We start from the raw sequence: 19,406 nt of genomic DNA, 5'->3' as shown, positions 1-19,406 counted from the left end.
ACATCTCAAACCAAAAGAGATGAGGTAGTTTTTATGGTGATGAGGATCATGTTCGCTCTATTTAGCCAAAGGATTCTCTTTTTAGCATAACTTTTGCACACAGAAACAGATAAGTTGTTTAGAGTTGACTGATCACAGTACAAAGCGTCATATTTTAAGTTAAAAACACCCCACAAGTGATTCATATATATGCATCTTTTCCCCCCTCCCCCCAATATATTCATGCCCTTCTTTATTGTCATAAATAAAGCTCCTTTTCTTTGCCTTCTGCAGGATTTGAATCACAGAAAACTTGAGACTATTCTAGGACTTGACAGTCTGATCCACTCATATCTGTATTAAGAATGATTTGTTAATTTTGTTTGTTTTCCAACTCCCCATTTTATTATTGACAATATTTGACTATTTTCTGAGTTTCTGGGATGAGGCAGGCAGCATACACAGAATAAGAAACCCCTAATAGGCACATCTCTAGTGTTTTATAGATTAGTCATGCTGGGTATAGGTGGGAGGAGATATTAGAACTAATGACTAAAGTAAGGTTTCTGAATGATGCATTCATTTTATTTTTCCTTTTTATCCTAGGTTTCAGGTGATATGACAATGGAGCAACAGGAATATCCTAACTGTGGAGGACACCACTAGTTGCCTATGCAACAGCAACCTTAAAACTCCTTGCTTAACAGAACACTGATACTGGTTCAAGAATCACACAACAATACACATAAGGAATGTTTCCCAGTACTAGAAGATCTTAATCCACTACAAAAATCCTATTTCCCCTTTGTCAGTGACTAGTGAAAGCAAAGGGCATATGACTGAATTCTGGCCAATGTGACACAAGAAGGAAATCTACTAGTGTCTTTAGTCATATTATTATGTGAGATAATGAAACCTTATTGTTTAAACTACTTTCAGGCAAGTGTTTTATTATTTGCAGCCAAACCATCCTCTCTGAGACACTAACCAATCCCCAAACTCTCAATATCTACTCTAATTCCTTTGAAAAGATTCTCTAATAATCTACTTTAGCAGAGTTACAGATTTATGAAATGTTAGAACAATGTAAGTCCCTCTGAGGATCGTCTAGTCTATTTCCTTTATTTCACATACCAACCTCTTGTGTGTGCAGACTAAGCATCCACACAGTGCTGGGACAATGTGGTATGTTCCATAGTGTCCCCATATATACATAATGGTGATAATATCAGAATTTGGGACTCAATTTTTTTACACTCAATTTTTTCTTATTGGCTAAAAAATTTTGCTAAACAAATATAAAACAGAACTCAGAGGATACTGCTTTTATTCAAGTAAACTTTAGAACATCCTAGGTGTTTATACACATGTGAACAACAAATCATGCTCATATTCATCAAAAAATATTTTAAAGACATTTTGTAGTCACTACTTTTCCAAATTTGAGCTATTGTTTCATTTAAAAACAATAAAATTATATATCTTGTTCAGTAAACAAGATTGGCCTTTATCCTCTAATTGATTCCAATTTGGGAGACTTTGTTATGTCAACATTCCACCTAGCATTACCATTTTCTCCCAACTAAGTTTTTCTGAGGAGGCAAAAAGTAACATATAAACAGCAACTTCTGCTATCTGGCATTATAATAAATATACCAGGCTTCCTTTCTACCTAATTTCTGTATGAGAAAATTGTTATCCATTTCCATGATGCCAAAGAGTGATAATACTTGAAAACCAGTGGTGCCTACCTGAGTGATGTCCATTCCTGAGTCACAGCTCAGTGGCTGTGTGGAAGTCAGACCGTTTGAGCCGATTACAGTTGTGATCACAGCATTCTCATCAATTCTCCGAATCATAGTCCCATCCACAAAGTAAATGAATCCATGCTTATCAACTGTGATGCCTGTTGGGAAAGAGCAAATGAGCATTAGTAGTCTGGTGGGTCATATTTGTACTATGATCAGTATTTTGAAAGAAGCCATAGAAATGGGAAGGCATTTTAAAGACATATGGATTCAATTTTGCTCAGCATATACAGGACAGTAATGGGAGAGGCTTGTTGGGACACACACTCCATACTTTGTATTTTAAAAAGAAACAATAAAAATAACATAAAGAGATAAAGCCAGGTCTAAACATTTTGTTGTATCCAGTTTACATTTTCATCACCCTGATACTTGCTTTCCTCCACAAGCAGAAAAATATTCTCTTTAAAATAAATGGAAAAAGCCAGGAGAGGCATTATATGTTACATTTCTTCTTGGGTATGCATACTAAGCCACTACTTATTTCATGGTTATATTAGAAAGTAACTGTCTTTAAAAATATTAGAATTATTTTTATCAATTCATACTCAGTTAACAGGGGGTTTGTAATAATTCTGATAGACTGGCTTGAGTTTTTCCCCTCTATATTATCTATTAAGAGGGGGTTGGAGAGCAAAATTATGGCATTACACAGGGAATGGCTAAGCTTCTAGAAAAAATAAGTCAATAAAAATTTCACAGTAGTTTTTGCACACTGTGTTAATTACAGTCTTATTTCTTGGAAAGTATAATAGCAGTTAGAAGGCTTGGGTTCTAATATTGAATATACCACTTACAACTGATATGTTATTTTGAGTTATTGTCTCCAAATTTCAACCTCCTCTTTGGTAAAATAGGAAAAACATGATCTGCATTACCTAACTAATCAACTTCTCTGTTTTGCCAGGACTAAGGCAGGGCTCAGTTTTAAAACCTAGGCAGTCCTTAACAAACTGGGTTAAAGTTTAATTTATAAATTAGGCATAGTAAGAGATTAACCGCAACAATTTAATGAAAAGGGAATAATTATAATAGTATACTGCAACAAAAGTTATGTGAATGTGATCTCTCTCAAAGTATCTTATTGCACTGTACTTACTCTTTCCCAACAGGCATTCTTCTTGTGATGATGTAAATGATACAATGCCTATATAATGAGTTGAAGTGAAGTGAATGATGTAAGTAAGCATTGTAACATAGCATTAGGTTTCTACATCAGGGTTACTTGAACACAAATGCTGTGATACTCCAAAAGTTGATCTGATAACTAAATAGTTACTAAGTGACTGATAAGTAGATAACATACAGTGTGGATATTCTGGACAGAGGGATGATTCACATTCCAGCTGGACAGAGCAGGATGGTGTGAGATTATAACATGATACTTAGAATGATGTGGGACTTAAAACTTTTGATTGTTAATATTACATTTTCCACTTAATATTTTTGAACCATGTTTGACCACAGATAACTGAAACTGTATAAAGTAAAACTGAGGATAAGGAGGAGACTACTGTACTTCCAAACTAGTATATAATTTGTCATTTTTCATCTCCCCTTTATTGAGATCTGGTAAAACTCACTGGGCACATGTAAAAGTTAGACATTTCTGTGCTAAATAAGCATCTTCTTCTAATATAAGATTTTACATGCATATATACACGTGTACTAATTTTTCTGGGTAAACATAAACTCATCTAAGACAATTTGGAAACACAATAAATTATTTTTACATGAGCAAATTTATTGACAGGAGGTTAATATTAGAACCTGGATATATCATATGCTTTGATTAATCCTATCTTTCTTATAAAGAACTAGTCCTTAACATCTATAAAACTTACTTATTAAAACTTATTCATTTCAGCTTCCCCTGAATACCTATAAAGTCATCAGCCTTTGTGAATTCTCTAAGAAAATCAGCATTTTCAAACAAGTAAATTCTATACCAATAAATCCCATTATCATTTTTTAGAGACAATAAGGACCTTTAAGGTTTATAAGCAGACTTTTAAGAATGAGGCAGGTCAAACAATAGTGGCACATGAACATTTATTTCTTCTCCAGAACATTCCAGTTGAGGATGAATCAAGAGGAACATCTGCCTTTTATTTTATTTATTTATTTATTTATTTATTTTTTTGGCATTAAAAGTTGTTACTTTATATATTATTATCAATATTATCATGAATTATACATTTTAATCTATCCAAATATGCTCAGAAAATTTTTATCCAACTGTAGTGTAAAAATTATACTAAATTGGACAACTGAAAATCATATCAAAACTCTCCTGAGTTCTTCCAATGAAGTTCTTTTTTTTCTTTTTTTTTTATTGGTTGTTCAAAACATTATAAAGCTCTTGACATATCATATTTCATACATTAGATTCAAGTTGGTTATGAACTCCCAATTTTACCCCAAATACAGATTGCAGAATCACATCGGTTACACATCCACATTTTTACATAATGCCCTATTAGTAACTGTTGTATTCTGCTACCTTTCCTATCCTCTACCATCCCCCCTCCCTCCCCTCCCATCTTCTCTCTCTACCCCATCCACTGTAATTCATATCTCTCCTTGTTTATTTTCCCATTCCCCTCAAACCTCTTATATGTAATTTTGTATAACAATGAGGGTCTCCCTCCATTACCATGCAATTTCCCTTTTCTCTCCCTTTCCATCCCACCTCATGTATCTGTTTAATGTTAATCTTTTCTTCCTGCTCTTCCTCCCTGCTCTGTTCTTAGTTGCTCTCATTATATCAAAGAAGACATTTGGTATTTGTTTTTTAGGGATTGGCTAGCTTCACTAAGCATAATCTGCTCTAGTGCCATCCATTTCCCTGTAAATTCTATGATTTTGTCATTTTTTAGTGCTGCGTAATACTCCATGGTGTATAAATGCCACATTTTTTTTATCCATTCATCTATTGAAGGGCATCTGGGTTGGTTCCACAGTCTAGCAATATCACTAAGTGTGAAATTTAAAAATTGGTCATCAGAAGAGGAAGGACTGAAGGATTAAGATTCAAGCCTAGAGAAGGGTGACAGTAAATGCGTTTGAAGTTTATGAAATTGTGAATCACTTATTAAACATTTAGCGAATGCCACTATGCTAGATCCTTTAAGAGCCAAAGGACCAAGATTCTAGGTATACTGAAACCAAGAGTAAGAGGAATACTCTGAAACTTTAGTAAGGTATTAAAGATAAAATTAAGTGTTGCTCTTATTAGAAAGTGGTAAACTTAGAGAATCTGATCCTCTAAAATTTAAGCAGGTTCATGAAAGGTTTAGAAAATGAATGTATATTTAACTAAAGTATTTGTGGAGATACATTAATCAGCTTTCTGTTATTGTAACAAAAAATCTGAGATAATACACATAAAGAGAGGATAGGTTTATTTTGGCTTAGGTCAGAATTGTAGCCCATGGTTAGTTGGCCCCATTGCTTTTGGGCCTGTGGTGAGGTATCTCATCATGGTGGGAGGGTAGGATTCATGAAGACCTTTACAGCTAGAAGTAAAAAAAAGAGGAAGGAGTGAGGTCCCACTCAAGGGCCTAACTTCAATGACCAGAAGACCTCCCAATAATTCCCAATTCTTAAAGTTTCCACTATGTGTCAATAGTGCTATGTGAAAGACCAACACATAGGACCTTTAACACATGGGACTTTTGCAGGACATTTCAGATTCTAACTGTAACTGTCAGTATATTTATACTGACAACAGAGAAGGACAATTCTATACCTTAACTACTACACTTAATATCCCCATCAGGGTTCAGGATTTGGAATGACCCAGGAAGAATAATCTTGGACTATACACGGTTTTCTTGCCTTTAACTTTTGTGAAGTTTTAAACACTGTGAACTTTTCTCTCTCTGTTCATGTCAGCTGAGTTCCACAGATGAGTGCCCTTTGAAATAAGTCTGGGCTTATTAAATACTCACTACTGTATTTGCCTTCAGGGCTTATTCCACTGACAGTTTGTAGAATATTCTCCTTTTATGTATTTGTGTAGCAACTTATTTTATCATGGTCCAAATTCCAAACACACTCCTTTTTCCTTGAGACTCTTTAGTTAACTTCAATTGGGTTATACTTAGGCTTTGGGTTGAAAAAGAAATAGTACCAAGGACTTTGAGAAAACTGGGGGATATGTGCTTTATAAATGCACCTGGGCACATTTTAAATGTACATATATTCCTTCTGTTATAAGACAATCAAGAAACCATCCAACATCCAAACTATTTCCCAAAAAAACTAGTTTTACAAACTCTTTGCTGGTGGGATTTAAGGGGTGTTTAATTTTCACTGGGGATAAAAATCAAATTGGAAATGCCAGGCAGGAAAAACATAATTATTTTTGTCCATTATTTGGAGAAGTTTTCCTTCTTATAATGAGTATTGCTATAACCCAGGAATAGTGATGTAGTTTGATCTATTACTGCTTGTTAGACTGAGTGGGAGGAGGTAACACATACCCAGTATATTTAATCTTTATTCTTCAGAGGTGAGGATGTGATTTCAGATAACATAAAGCCATCTGGGGCTAGCAGGATCTTCAGATTAAGTTTACTTTCATATTTTGATCTAGTTGCATCTGGATCTCCAAAACTAGTTACCCAATGTTGTAGACATAGTTTGTACCAATAGCCATGTTCATTGATGTGCTTACTGACAGTGTTTTCATTAGCACTTAAAATATGATTGAAGGCACAGCTTTTGGATAAGGAAATATTTAATCTGCATTAAGGAAAAAATTTCCAGGGTTTAAAGTTTTAACCAGTATTCATGTTTAAAGCAAACAAGAAAATATATATCAAATGCTTTCTCTGCATCTCTTGAGATGATCATATGATTTTTATCTTTGAGTCTATTGATGTGATGTATTCCAAACACTAGAAAAACTAGGGATATCAGGAACATACCTCAACATTGTAAAGGCTATCTATACTAAGCCCCAGGTCAACATCATTCTAAATGGAGAAAAATTAAAAGCAACCCCTCTAAAAATTGGAACAAGACAGGAATGCCCTCTTTCACCACTTCTATTTAACATAGTTCTTAAAACTCTAGCCAGAATAATCAGACAGATGAAAGAAATTAAAAGGATGTGGGTAGGAAAAGAAGAACTTAAATTATCACTATTTGCAGATTATATGATTCTATACATAGAAGACACAGAATATTCCACCAGAAATCTCCTAGAACTAATAAATGAATTCAGCAAAGTAGCAGGATATAAAATCAACATCCATAAATCAAAGGCATTTATGTACATTGGTGACAAATCCACTGAAAGAGAAACTAGAAAAAATATCCCATTTACAATAGCCTCAAAAAAAGAGAATAAACTTAATGAAAGAGGTAAAAGACCTTTACAATGAAAACTACAACATGCTAAAAAAGAAATTAAAGAAGACTTTAGAAAGATGGAAAGATTTAACTTGTTCTTGGATAGGCAGAATTAATATTGTCAAAATGACCTTACTGACAAAAGGACTATACAGATTTAATGCAATCCCAATCAAAATCCCAATGACATTCCTCATAGAAATAGAAAAAGCAATCATGAAATTCATCTGGAAAAATAAGAGACCCAGAAGAGCCAAGGCAATATTTAGCAAGAAGAGTGAAGCTGATGGCATTACTATTCTAGATCTTAAACTATACTACAGAGTAACAGTAACAAAACCAGCATGGTATTGGCACCAAAACAGACTGGTAGACCAATGGTACAGAACAGAGGACACACAGACTAACCCACATAATTACAGTTATCTTTTATTAGATAAAAGCACCAAAAACATGCACTGGAGAAAAGATAGCCTCTTAGACAAATGGTGCTGGGAAAACTGGAAATTCATATGTAGCAAAAAGAAATTAAACCTCTATCTCTCACCCTATCCAAAAATCAACTCAAAGTGGATCAAAGACTTAGGCACTAGAACAGAGACCTTGTGCCTAATGGAATAAAAAGTAGGCTCAAATCTCCATCTTGTCAGATTAGGCCCCAATTTTCTTAACAAGACTCCTATAGCACAAGAATTAAAACCAAGAATCAATAAATTGGATGGATTCAAACTAAAAAGCTTCTTAGCAAAAGCAACTATCAGTGAGGTGAATAGAGAACCTACAGAATGGGAGCAAATCTTTACCACAAGCACATCAGATAGAGCACTAATCTCTAGGATATATAGAACACTCAAAAACCTTAACACCAAAAAAAACAAAAAACAAAAAACAAAAAACAAATAACCCTATCAATAAATGGGCCAAGGAACTGAACAGACACTTCTCAAAAGAAGATATACAATCAATCAACAAACATAGGAAAAATGTTTGACCTCTCTAGCAATTAGAGAAATGCAAATCAAAACTAAGATTTCATCTCACTCCAGTCAGAATGGCAGTTATCAAGAATACAAACAACAATAAGTGTTGGCAAGGATGTGGGGAAAAATGTACAGTCTACATACACTCATACATTGCTGGTGGGATTGCAAATTGGTGCACCCAATCTGGAAAGCAGTATGGAGATTCCTTGAAAAACTTGGACTGGAACCACCATTTGACCCAGCTATCCCACTCCTTGGCTTATACCCAAAGGACTTAAAAACTGCATACTACAGGGACACAGCCATATCAATGTTCATAGCAGCACAATTCACAATAGCTAAATTGTGGAATCCAGATGCCCTTTGTTAGATGAATGGATAGGGAAACTTTGGTATGTATGTATATGTGTGTATATCTATCTATCTATCTATCTATCTATCTATCTATCTATCTATCTCAAAGTTTCCCTATCCATTCATCTAACATACAATGTGGAACACTATTTAGAATTAAAAGAGAATAAAATCATGGCATTTGCAGGTAAATGGATAGAGATGGAGAATATAATGCTAAGTAAAGTTAGCCAATCCCAAAAAACCAAAGGCCAAATGTTTTCTTTGATGTGAGGATGCTGATCCATAATGATGATGGGGGTGAGCATGGGAGGAATGGAGGAACTTTAGATAGGGCAAAGGGGAGGGAGGGGAAGGGAGGGGGCAAGGGGATAGGAATGATGGTGGAATGAGTTAGACATCATTACACTAAGTACATGTATGAAGACACGAATGGTGTGAAAATATTTGTGTACAATCAGTGACTTGAAAAATTGTGCTCTATATGTGTAATACGAAATGAATCACATTCTGCCATCGTGTATAACACATTAGAACAAATAAATAATAAAAAGAAAAGATATATCTCTGATATTACTACAAGTTTAGGCAGTGATGCTGGAAGGGTGGGTGTGGAGGTGGGAAGAACAACACACAACAGCTTGAGTCCCCATACCCATCCACCCCCACCAAGGAAAATATCAGGATCAGATGCCCATGCAGCATGTTTAGCTTGGAGCACATTTTTACATTTGTGAGAAAATAAATACATCCTTGTAAATTAGTGCACATAATGAAAGCACTGACAGACCATAACCTGGATGTGTGAATGGTGCTGTCTCCATTCATCAGCATTAAGCCCTAACAAGCTCCTCTATGGAGGGACCTGCTCATAAATAAAGTGCATCTTGTAAAAAAATTATTCACAATGTCTTATGCAAAGTAGGGGACATTATATAATATCTGAGCTGCAGGTTCTTTTCTCTGTGAAGCATCTCTCTGTATGAAATGGCTGCAAATTACAGGTGAAATTATTTGACTTGCTTCCTTGTCTTATTATCCTCCAATGAATAAATGCTGTAATTCTTAAGAAGACAATTGCCTAAAGCTTGGGCAGCCAGGGGAGTTACTAATAAATTTATCACCTGTTGGGGAAGAGGATGCTGCTGATCAATATTAAAGAAACAGGGGCATGCTGATGTGATCACCACATGTCCAGATGTGGAACTTAATAGCCTGAAAATAGTAGGTAAAATCCCAAATTAGATAACACCAAAGATGAGTTTTGGACTGTGCACAATGCCAATTTCAAATGTTGGCAGAAGGTATCTGTATACTTAATTTTAAAAAATTACACCTGTTGGGGCTATGTACATTTTTATTATTTCTATATGAAAAATGAAGCTTCTTTCAGAATATAAGCTTTGGAAAATAGTCATAAAATTCTCTTCATCTATGGCCCTGGCAACCACAAAACTGAAATACTGGATTTTTTTTTTCTGCAACAATCTGCTCCTTAATTTTATGAGACAGAGATAAATGGTGAAAATCAACTTCTAGGGAATGTCCCAAGCTCAATATAGTGTCTGCTCAATCTCCAATACTGAGAGTGCTGAACTGTGTAACTGACATTAGCCAGTTGATCCTACAGTTTTTTTTAAGTCAGAGATATTTTGCTTTGTTCGTGTGCATTCCAATTCTCTGAAAATTGGTATCATATATGTGGTATATATGGAAACTCTACTAGAGAGAATAGTATTTTCTCCAACTGATCTGACTAGTGTCAACTTAATTACCCACTGGGATCCAAAGGGCCAACTTACTTCCGCACCATAAGCCTGTTAAGTTCTCTTGTTAAGTAACCACTAAATGAAGCTTCTAGAACTCAGAGGGCTTATAGATACAAGTGTGTAACTAGGAGTCGAAAGAGGAAGAATTTAATGAACAGCTGAGGTGATTTCACTGAGTGGTTAACAATGAGATCAGAATTTTTCCAGTAGGAGGCTTTAATAAACTTATTATAATATTGTATGATTGGCAAGTAAGTATTTAATCAGATATTCTGTTTAATGAAAAAAGTGAAAGTATATTTTAACCAATAAAAGTAATTTCTAAAGTATTTAAATGCAAATTTAAAATGATAAACATTCAAACTAATGTTCTACTGGCTAAAATATCCTTTCCTTGATGACTCAGAAAATACTTTAAAAGGCTTCAGAGTTGTCATAAGGAACAATAGATTTGTGGACTAGTTAATCAAGAATTCTGTCTGAGAGAAAGACAAGGTCTGTATTCTTCTTCAACTCTCAAAGTTTTAGACTTCAGCTTTGCTGCAAGGCAAAGTGTATGAGCAGTTCTTCTACCTCTATCAACCACTACTTTCTAAGAGCTTACTGAGGAAGATGTTTTTCCTTTACTTACTAATTTATTGAAAATTTATACTAAATCTATTATATGTCAGGCACTGTGCTATAGACACTGGGAGTACAGGACAATGTAAAACAGATAAAAATTGCCCTTGAGGAGCTCAGAAATGTCAGGGGGATGGACAAATAATCAGGCACGAAGCCATTGGATAAGCACTAGTTTGGGGCAAGTTCAGGGTGCTATGGGAGCAGACTTGGGGACGGCTGGGGATATTAAGGTTGCGAGTGATATCTGTGTTGAGTGATGTGTACGCTAAAATCTAAAGGAAGCGTTCAATTTCTTATGATTCTACTATGAAATCCAGGTAAACAACACTTAAAATTCATGAAGTATGACTAATATTGTTAGATGATAACTATTTCCATTTGCTGAGGGTACTGTGATATTTCAGGTGCTGTGCTGAATTCTTTACATGTATTTTCTTACTTAATCCTCATAATAGACTTGAGAGTAGATATTATTTTCCTTTTTTGGTGAAAAAATGGAAATGCAGAGAAGTAAAGTGACTAACTCTAGGTTACATACTAGTTCATGTTTTTCTGAGTTCAATGATAGTTCTCTTAATCACTTACTATATTGTTTAGTTCAAATAGGCTACCAATTGCTTTACACATAGGAGTACCATATAAGACTAGTTTAAGAAGGTTCAGAAACTCCATGAGATTACCTGAAAAATGTTTTGTTTAAGGGTACTGTCATAGGAAGAGGGTCCATTGGTTATGTTAGATTGTCAAAGGGATCCATGCAAAATATTGTTAAGTATCTTTGTATTTCTGTACATGTCCTAGACTTCTTTGGAATTATTCTTCAAATATATTCTGTAGCTTCATCCCCACAAAGTTGATGAATTTGGTGGAAGTATTGAGAGTTCCCATGTGGTGAGGAGTTTAATAACTTAGTTATTATTATATGAGCTCACACTTAAAGAGGAGGTCCCAGAAACTCATATGCTGTCAGTGGTCTGGTAGGTGATATAAATGTAAAAGTTAAGCCAGGCATTAGACCATATAGGTTATAGGGGAAATGAAGGTTAATTAAAAGAGAGCATTTCCCACCTAACTGAATTATATATATATATATATATATATATATATATATATATATATATAATGTTATATATATATTATATATATTATATGAACTGGATTTGATCCTTGACTTTCCAGCTCAGGATGCTTGCTATAGGATAATCAGGAAGGATATATCAACACTGAAGAGGCTGCTGTAACCAGAGCAGATCTATTAATTTAGAGTTCTAAATAATTAATTGAGCACTGCTGTTAAAAGTTATGTCTTGGAGCTGGGGCTGTGGCTCAGTGGCAGAGCACTTGCCTGGCACGTGTGAGGCACTGGGTTTGATCCTCAGCACCACATATAAATAAATAAATAAATAAAATAAAGGTATTGTGTTCATCTACAGCTAAAAATATCTTTTAAAAAGTTATGTCTTGGTAAAAGAACGATGAAACCAAAGACAACCAAAGCTAGTTGTGATTCTCACCGCTGGAAAATGAAATACTTGGATAAATGTTGATGTAATTCTTTTTAAGAACACACTCTCTTTTGTTCCCACCAAGACGAAATCCCATAGTTTGTGACAAGTTACCTCATCAGATTTAGTCAAATCAGCCAGAAAAGTAGGTGTCCAAGTTGAATTCATCTTGCTTTTGCTCTGGCTCCATTTCTCTTCTTCATTTCTCTTTTAGAAAGTCATTTCCTCTTCAGTATGGCTCAGACAGTGCTATATATTCAGGTCATTCATTTTTTTTCCCTTCTGAGAATAAAGTTAGATTGCATTTCCTAGCTTCTTCTACAGTTACGTGTAGGCAGAAGTGATGTATGTCACTTCTAGAACTGACCCCTAACAAAAACTCTGTTGAGTTCCTCTATAAATCTCCCCCTTCTCCTGTAGGCTGGCTAGTGGAATATTCTAAGGCCTACGGTATTTAGGATCCACTAGATGGAAGAAGACTGGTTCCCTGAATAACTGTTTGGAGCAGAGATTCTACCTCCCACCATCTGGCAATGCATATTGGACTGTGATGTGAATAAGAAATACATTATTGGTTTGTTAGGACTCCAAAATTACATACATTTGTTTAATATAGTTTTTAGCAGCCCAAAATTCATCAGCCCAAAATCATATTCACATTTCAAGGCTTTTATAAGATGGTTCTTATAATGGGATGCCATATAATATTTCAATACATGTACCCATTGTGTAATGTTCAAATTAGAGTAAACCTATCTCCTCAAACATTTGCTATTTCCTTGTGGTAAAAACATTTAAAATCCTTTCTTCTAGCCTTTTGGAATGTATAGTAAATTATTAGTTACCCAATTTATTCCTTCCATCTGTGATTTAGTACTTGGTGACCAACTTTAACCCCTGTCCCATATTCTCCTCAGCCTCTGGAAACCTCTATTGTACACTCAGCTTCTGTAACATCAATATGCTTCTTTTTCATGAAGTCTTCTCTGAAAACCCCAATTCATCATTGTCGCTCTTGTTTTTAAACCATAGAAGCTGTTGCTTACATATTTTTTTTGAGATTTTTGAAGACTTTTTCTTTTTAGTATACTATAGTTATACATAATAGTGGAGTTCATTTTGATGTATTCATGAATACACACAATTATTTGCCCCATTTCAATTCCTAGTTAGTTCTACCCCCTTTCCTTCACTCCTCCCTACCCTGATCCCCTTCTTCTACTCTATTGATCTTCCTTCTATTTATTTTTTTAAATTGGTACATTATTGTTATACATATAATTGGAATGCATTGTGATATTAATATATGTACACCACATAATTTGGTCAGCTTTATACCACAGCTCTTCTCTCTTTCCTCCGCTTATTTATGCATTTTTAATGTGAATTTTCCAATCCTGCTGTCTAAGCTAAGCTCCTCGAGGGCAAGAACTTGATTTTGTGACTTCTTTTTATATCTCAACAAATCCAGACTTGGACAAAAATGTTCAATAAATCTTCCTGAATTATAGACTAAATTTCCACATGCTTATGTTGAAATACATCTAACTTGAACAAAGTAAAGCATGCCAGGAGGTCAAAAGTACATACAAATGTCTCTAAAAATGTGTTTAGAAAGGAGGCAATGATAATCTCCTTCTCCCAAGACCTTTAAGAAGAGTATAGCACCTAACAATTAATGATGATTGTAGTATGGAAAGAGGGGGGGGTTGACAATCAGGAAATAGATGAAGGACCACAGATTAAATTAACTGCAAATAAATGTGATCTATGTGGGTAGCTATACTGAATAACAGTGCTCCCTCACCACACCAAATCCATTTTGCTCTTTCAACACAGCCTTGTTGTGATCTTGTAATCTTGTTAACCTTAGTATATGTCAAAAGTTATAAAGAAACAAAAATGTCTCAAGATTTTACCTTAATTTGTTTCACTACATACTATATAAGGAAAAGAAGAGAGAACACTGGCTCCAAGGTTAGTTTGGGGATCTGTGTTTCAGTCTGTCTTATTCTAAACATCAGCTGTAGGTCTTTGGATAAGGCATTTAACCACTCAGCGTCTTGATTTCCTAGCCCATACATTATTACTTATTACACAGGGCAAAATTCTATGAAGCTCACAGGAGCCAATGGAATGAAAAGACTTTGAAGAGGACAAAGTATGGGAGTGCTAAGTAGTGTCCAAATTGCATAGTCATTGCTGTTATTCTTTCTGAAAGTGACTTTTCTAAGCCTAGAATGATAGACAAAGATTTTTTAGACCTCTATTTTATTTGTTTGTATTTTTTATGTGGTACAGGGATTGAACCCAGTGCCTCATGCATGCTAGGCAAGCGCTCTACCACTGAGCCACAACCCTGGCCCCATAGACAAAGATTTCTATGCAGGCCCTGTTTCAACATTTTAAGCTTTTCTATGTTGGAGAGATAAACAGAATAAGATGTTAGTCCATAAAGTCTTATGTAACCTTTGCCAGCACAGTGCCCTATGTTGGATTCACCACAGAGACAAGGCAGTAGTTGAAAACAATTTTGTTAGCTCAGGGGAAATACTGTACTATTGAACTATTGATGTAAAAACCTTCAAGCTTTTATAAGACGGTTAAAGTTTTCATACAGAGAATGAAATAAATCAAGCTGCATGCTGTGCAATTGGCTAAGGAAGATTCTGGGCCAAGGGTCATAGTGGCATTTCAACATTTAAAAGTGAAACCAGACACTAATAATGATATGAGTTAGTTTTCCTTGCTTTATAGAGGGTGTGTGTGTGTGTGTGTGTGTGTGCGCAAGAGAGACTTGGGTAAGTAGAATGTTCTAGCTCAGATCAAAATGTATACACTTTGTTTTATTTTTTTGTGCTACAATTCCTGCACAAAAGATTCGTGGAGAGTGAGATTTAAGGGAATTCAGTACACAGTACTTAGTATTGTCTAAGATAAATGAGGTTTACTAAATCTGAGCTCTAAATTTTATTGCCCCCCTTAAAAATTCTTCAAACATCAAGCAACTGTATATAGGACACAACTCAGATACAGTTTGAAGAAATGCCTCTATCATTTTAAGAAAACAAACCACCTCACAAGATCCTTATGTGAACAATTAGCCCAAGGAAGTAAAGTTCATTTATTGCCCATGGACCAGCAAAAAACTAATTGCAGTTGTTCCACTCTAGGGAAAATAAGTCTCTCTCAAGGTATGTGAGCATCCAAGAGGTTCTAATAAAAAAGCAAACTAAGTAGAATACCTTGTCCTGAATACTCAATAAAAGCAGGATATGAGGAACCAATCCAACAGTGCTTACTATTCACAAAGTAGGCAAACTCAAGAAGAATTAAAATTTCTATAGAATAATTATTTGCTCATTCAAAACAACACAGAAGGCCCATTTTAAATTCTTCAAATATCTGTACATATTGACTAATGAAGCTAATGCAAACAGAAGTTCACCCAGTCAGGAGTGGTATAGTCATTTGTGAAAGGGAAGGCACGGTGTAAATACAATTTTTTAGCCTTTCTAATGGAAGTTCAAGAGACATGTAGGAGGGCTGATTTGGGCTCAATCAATAATACACGAATGCAGCAACAGCATGCACGTATGCACACACACACACACAACAGCTGAGTAAAAGCAAAAGATAGTCGAATTAGTTTTTATGAGACAAACAACTCATTGTACTGTTTTCTCTTTTCCATGCTCTGACCTACAAGTTTGACAATCTGTGGGCATAAGAAGGTTATACCCAAAGTTATGGAAAAAGCTGAACACCTTGTTCAAAGGGGTTGACAACTTCCTTAGCCTTGTCTTCATGAGACTGGGCTTTCTGAGGCTATCTCCTTACCTTTTACCTCTAAGCTTTTCAACCACAAACATAAGTTCACGAGAGACATGAGAGGAGAAGGAAAGAGTGTAGAGGCTGGTGGTAGAAGGTGGAAGATCTGCTTGTGAGACTGTGATTCAAATGAATTTACATAATCTCCCCCAGTTCAGGTTTTTGCCTTTGTCTATGGTGAGAATAAAAGCCGAGCTGCCCATATCAGTGGATTACTGTAAAGGCCAAATCAAATAACAGCTGTTCTGTCTGTGAAATCTTTCCAAAAGGTTAACACAAGTGTTGTTAACAATTATTTATGTTTTTGATTAACAGTTTTCTAGTATCATGCTCTGGTTTATCTGTTATGTGATTACCTGCTTCAACATGGTTCGACTTAGATGCCAGGACCCCTGTGTGCAATTCTGTTAGTATCTCCTCTAGGCTGATAGTGATGATCTGTTTGTATATGATCCCGTATAATACACCACTCTCTTTCCCTTCATCATAGCTTTGCCTGCACTATTCCCTGAGCCTGAAATGATCTTTTTCCCTAGGATTCAAATCGGTTCATCTTTCAAGGCATAGAACAAGCCTCAAGAATTCTGATACACAAACTGATTCAAGCGCTTTCAAATATCTTGATGGAAGTATTTCCTTGTCAATTATATCAAGCAATTTCATTGGTCTTGTCACTACTTTATTTTCCACTGTCCTACCTTCTCTCCTTTACCTTATTCTTTTTTTAAACTGGTTTTTAGTTATACATGACAATAGAATATACTCTGACATAATTATGGAATATAATTTGTCTAATTAAGTCCCCAGTACTTCCCCTTTCCTTCCCTTCCTCCCACCCCATTCCCTTCTCTCGACTGATTTTTCTGCTATTTACTTATAGATTTTTTAAAATTAGTGTCTTCTGGATGTACCTTAATCTTTGATTTCCTATTTCTTTTGGAGTTCACTTGACTTATTAGGAATAGAGGTTAAAATCCATTTCCCAGTTTTTCTTTACCCTTGTGTCCAGCTTTTTTTCAATTTCATTTCTTTCCCTCCACATCTTCCTTTTTCTGCTTATTTCCCTCTCCCTTTCTATCCAAATCCCAATCCATTTTCCATTCCCTGAACCCTTGTAATGTTTAAAGTTTATCTCACAAAACTTAATGCTGGATTATGGTCTTCTTTAATGAGTCTCTCCCTTGCCTCCCCGACCACCTTATATTCCACTCCATGGCAGGGGCCATATCATTTTACTTCACTTATAAATCTTGAATTTTCTGCTTGAAAAGCTTAACAAAACAGTTGATCTCAGGGAACATTGTTCTTTTTCTAACAAGATATACTGGGACCATGATGTGGGTTTGACAGAATACCTAAAACCAGTGGGAGTCTTATGAATAGGAAAGCAAGACCATTGGCACTGGTGTCTTATTGACATCAGTTAAATAGTTTGGAACTATTAATTAAGATGACAGCATCTCTTGATACCTGTCGAATAACCAGGAGGATTTTGTGTAACAATCAATGGTCACAGTGTTGAACTACAGTATTAACATAGTTCTTGCATTGCGGGAGTACTTTTTATGTTTATAGAATTAATGACTAAGATCTTTATTAGAAACAGAACAATTTGAGCAATTAAAAAAAGTAATTAATAATAACCAGTGAGTTTTATAAAGGAGGTAAAACAAAACCAAATGGAGGCATATTAAAATAATGTCACATACCATTTTTGCAACTGCAATGGTTATTAATCCAATAGTTCAAACACCTCCAGAATTTCCAGGAACTAGGAACATATAATTTATGGCTAATTCAAGAGCCAGTAGTTTTGGTCATCTCTTAATTGACTATTTTCTTTTAAAACATTCAAATTGATTATTTGAATAAAGCCATACTATTAAAACTGGATCAGATATACTTGGGAAATAAAACAGTGCCCAGCATTAGTAAAAAAGAGGGTTTTAACTGTTGCTCTGGTTTTTTTTTTTTTAAATTCGAAGCTTAATGAACTAAAATCAGAAGACATAAGATATAAAGTAGTCTTTTCTCAGTTCACTTTCCTCAGAAATGCCCCCAGTTTTACTACTCTGGGAAAGATGAAAAGATATTCCTGTACAAGATTCAAAGTCCTAAAGCAGGGCTGGAGCAGGAGCTTTTCTGCAGTTCTGATTTTACTTTGTTCAAGAGAACACAGAGAAAGGATTGTGGAAACCAATGTAGGTAGTCCTGGCAGAATACATTCTGATGAATTTTGGCTTGGGGAAGGACAAAACAGACTCATCAATCTACTACTATGGCTTCAATTTCCTTGGGTTAGAGATGCCTTCCAAAATGAGAAATGATTCCTGCCCACTCAGGGAAATTACCACTGTAATCAGCTTCCCTTCCTGAGTAAATACTGGTAAAATGGGGCACCTACCCACCTTCCTTTTCCCCAAAACCCATTACACAGTCTAACAAGATTTTTGAAAAACCAAATGGAATAGCTAGCAAATAAAACTGGAAGAAAAATAGAGCAAATAACACTGGGGCTTCCTGGCTGGGCTTCGATAGTTGAGGCTTGAAGATAACCTCACTTTTGAGTTACTAAGCCTGTAACTCCTCAGGGAAAAACTTTAAATGGGCCAGAACTCACTCCCAAGGAAACAGTGACTTTTTTTTTGTTCAATGATAAAATTGACTATATTCAGGCTCTTCCAGGAAGTTCATGATCAGACGTTTAGGGAATTCCACATATGACACATAACTAGATGTGTTGATTCACTAATGGAAGAGCCATAAATTCAGTCAGTTAAAAAATAAGAGATTAATATCAGTCATTACAGGAGGCCTTGAAGACTGGTCTCATATAGATACATCTACCTTACAGGTCATTAAATACTCTATCATCTCTTTATGAATGATAAAACTTATTTGAAACAAAACAAATCAATTTTTGAAATAGAATGGCCAGACATAAAATTTTAAGTTGCTTTCTCAAACTTCTTTTTTTGTGTTTCAAAATTATGAAACATTTCAAATGAATACAAGTTGGAAAATGATACTACATACTGCCATTTATCCATCACCAGGATTTAGTAAATACTGACATTTTGTTCACATATCTTTTACAAAAAGGAAATGTTATTGATAGAGATAAAACCACATCTCCTTATCCCTTTACCCTTTTTCCTTCCTTCCCTAGAGGTAACCACTATCTTGAAATTA

General features: G+C 35.2%; 1 protein-coding gene across 3 annotated transcripts in view; it reads right to left on the bottom strand.

The window, feature by feature from the left end:
• Positions 1 to 19,406, bottom strand: part of Tenm1 (teneurin transmembrane protein 1) — an 815,224-nt gene that overhangs the window by 73,193 nt on the left and 722,625 nt on the right. For all 3 annotated transcript variants that reach the window (XM_058571492.1, XM_046468616.2, XM_046468598.2), the window contains one exon: positions 1,731 to 1,885. In XM_058571492.1, the coding sequence (XP_058427475.1) occupies positions 1,731 to 1,885 (155 nt within the window). The remainder of the gene's footprint in view (positions 1 to 1,730; positions 1,886 to 19,406) is intronic.

This window comes from Marmota monax, unplaced genomic scaffold (genome assembly GCF_021218885.2).
Source record: "Marmota monax isolate L192 unplaced genomic scaffold, Marmota_monax_Labrador192_F-V1.1 WCK01_AAM20220418_F8-fsc00054, whole genome shotgun sequence".
Lineage (NCBI taxonomy): Eukaryota > Metazoa > Chordata > Mammalia > Rodentia > Sciuridae > Marmota > Marmota monax.
The sequence above is the reverse complement of the archived record's forward strand: the minus strand, read 5'-3'. Positions and strand labels throughout refer to the sequence as shown.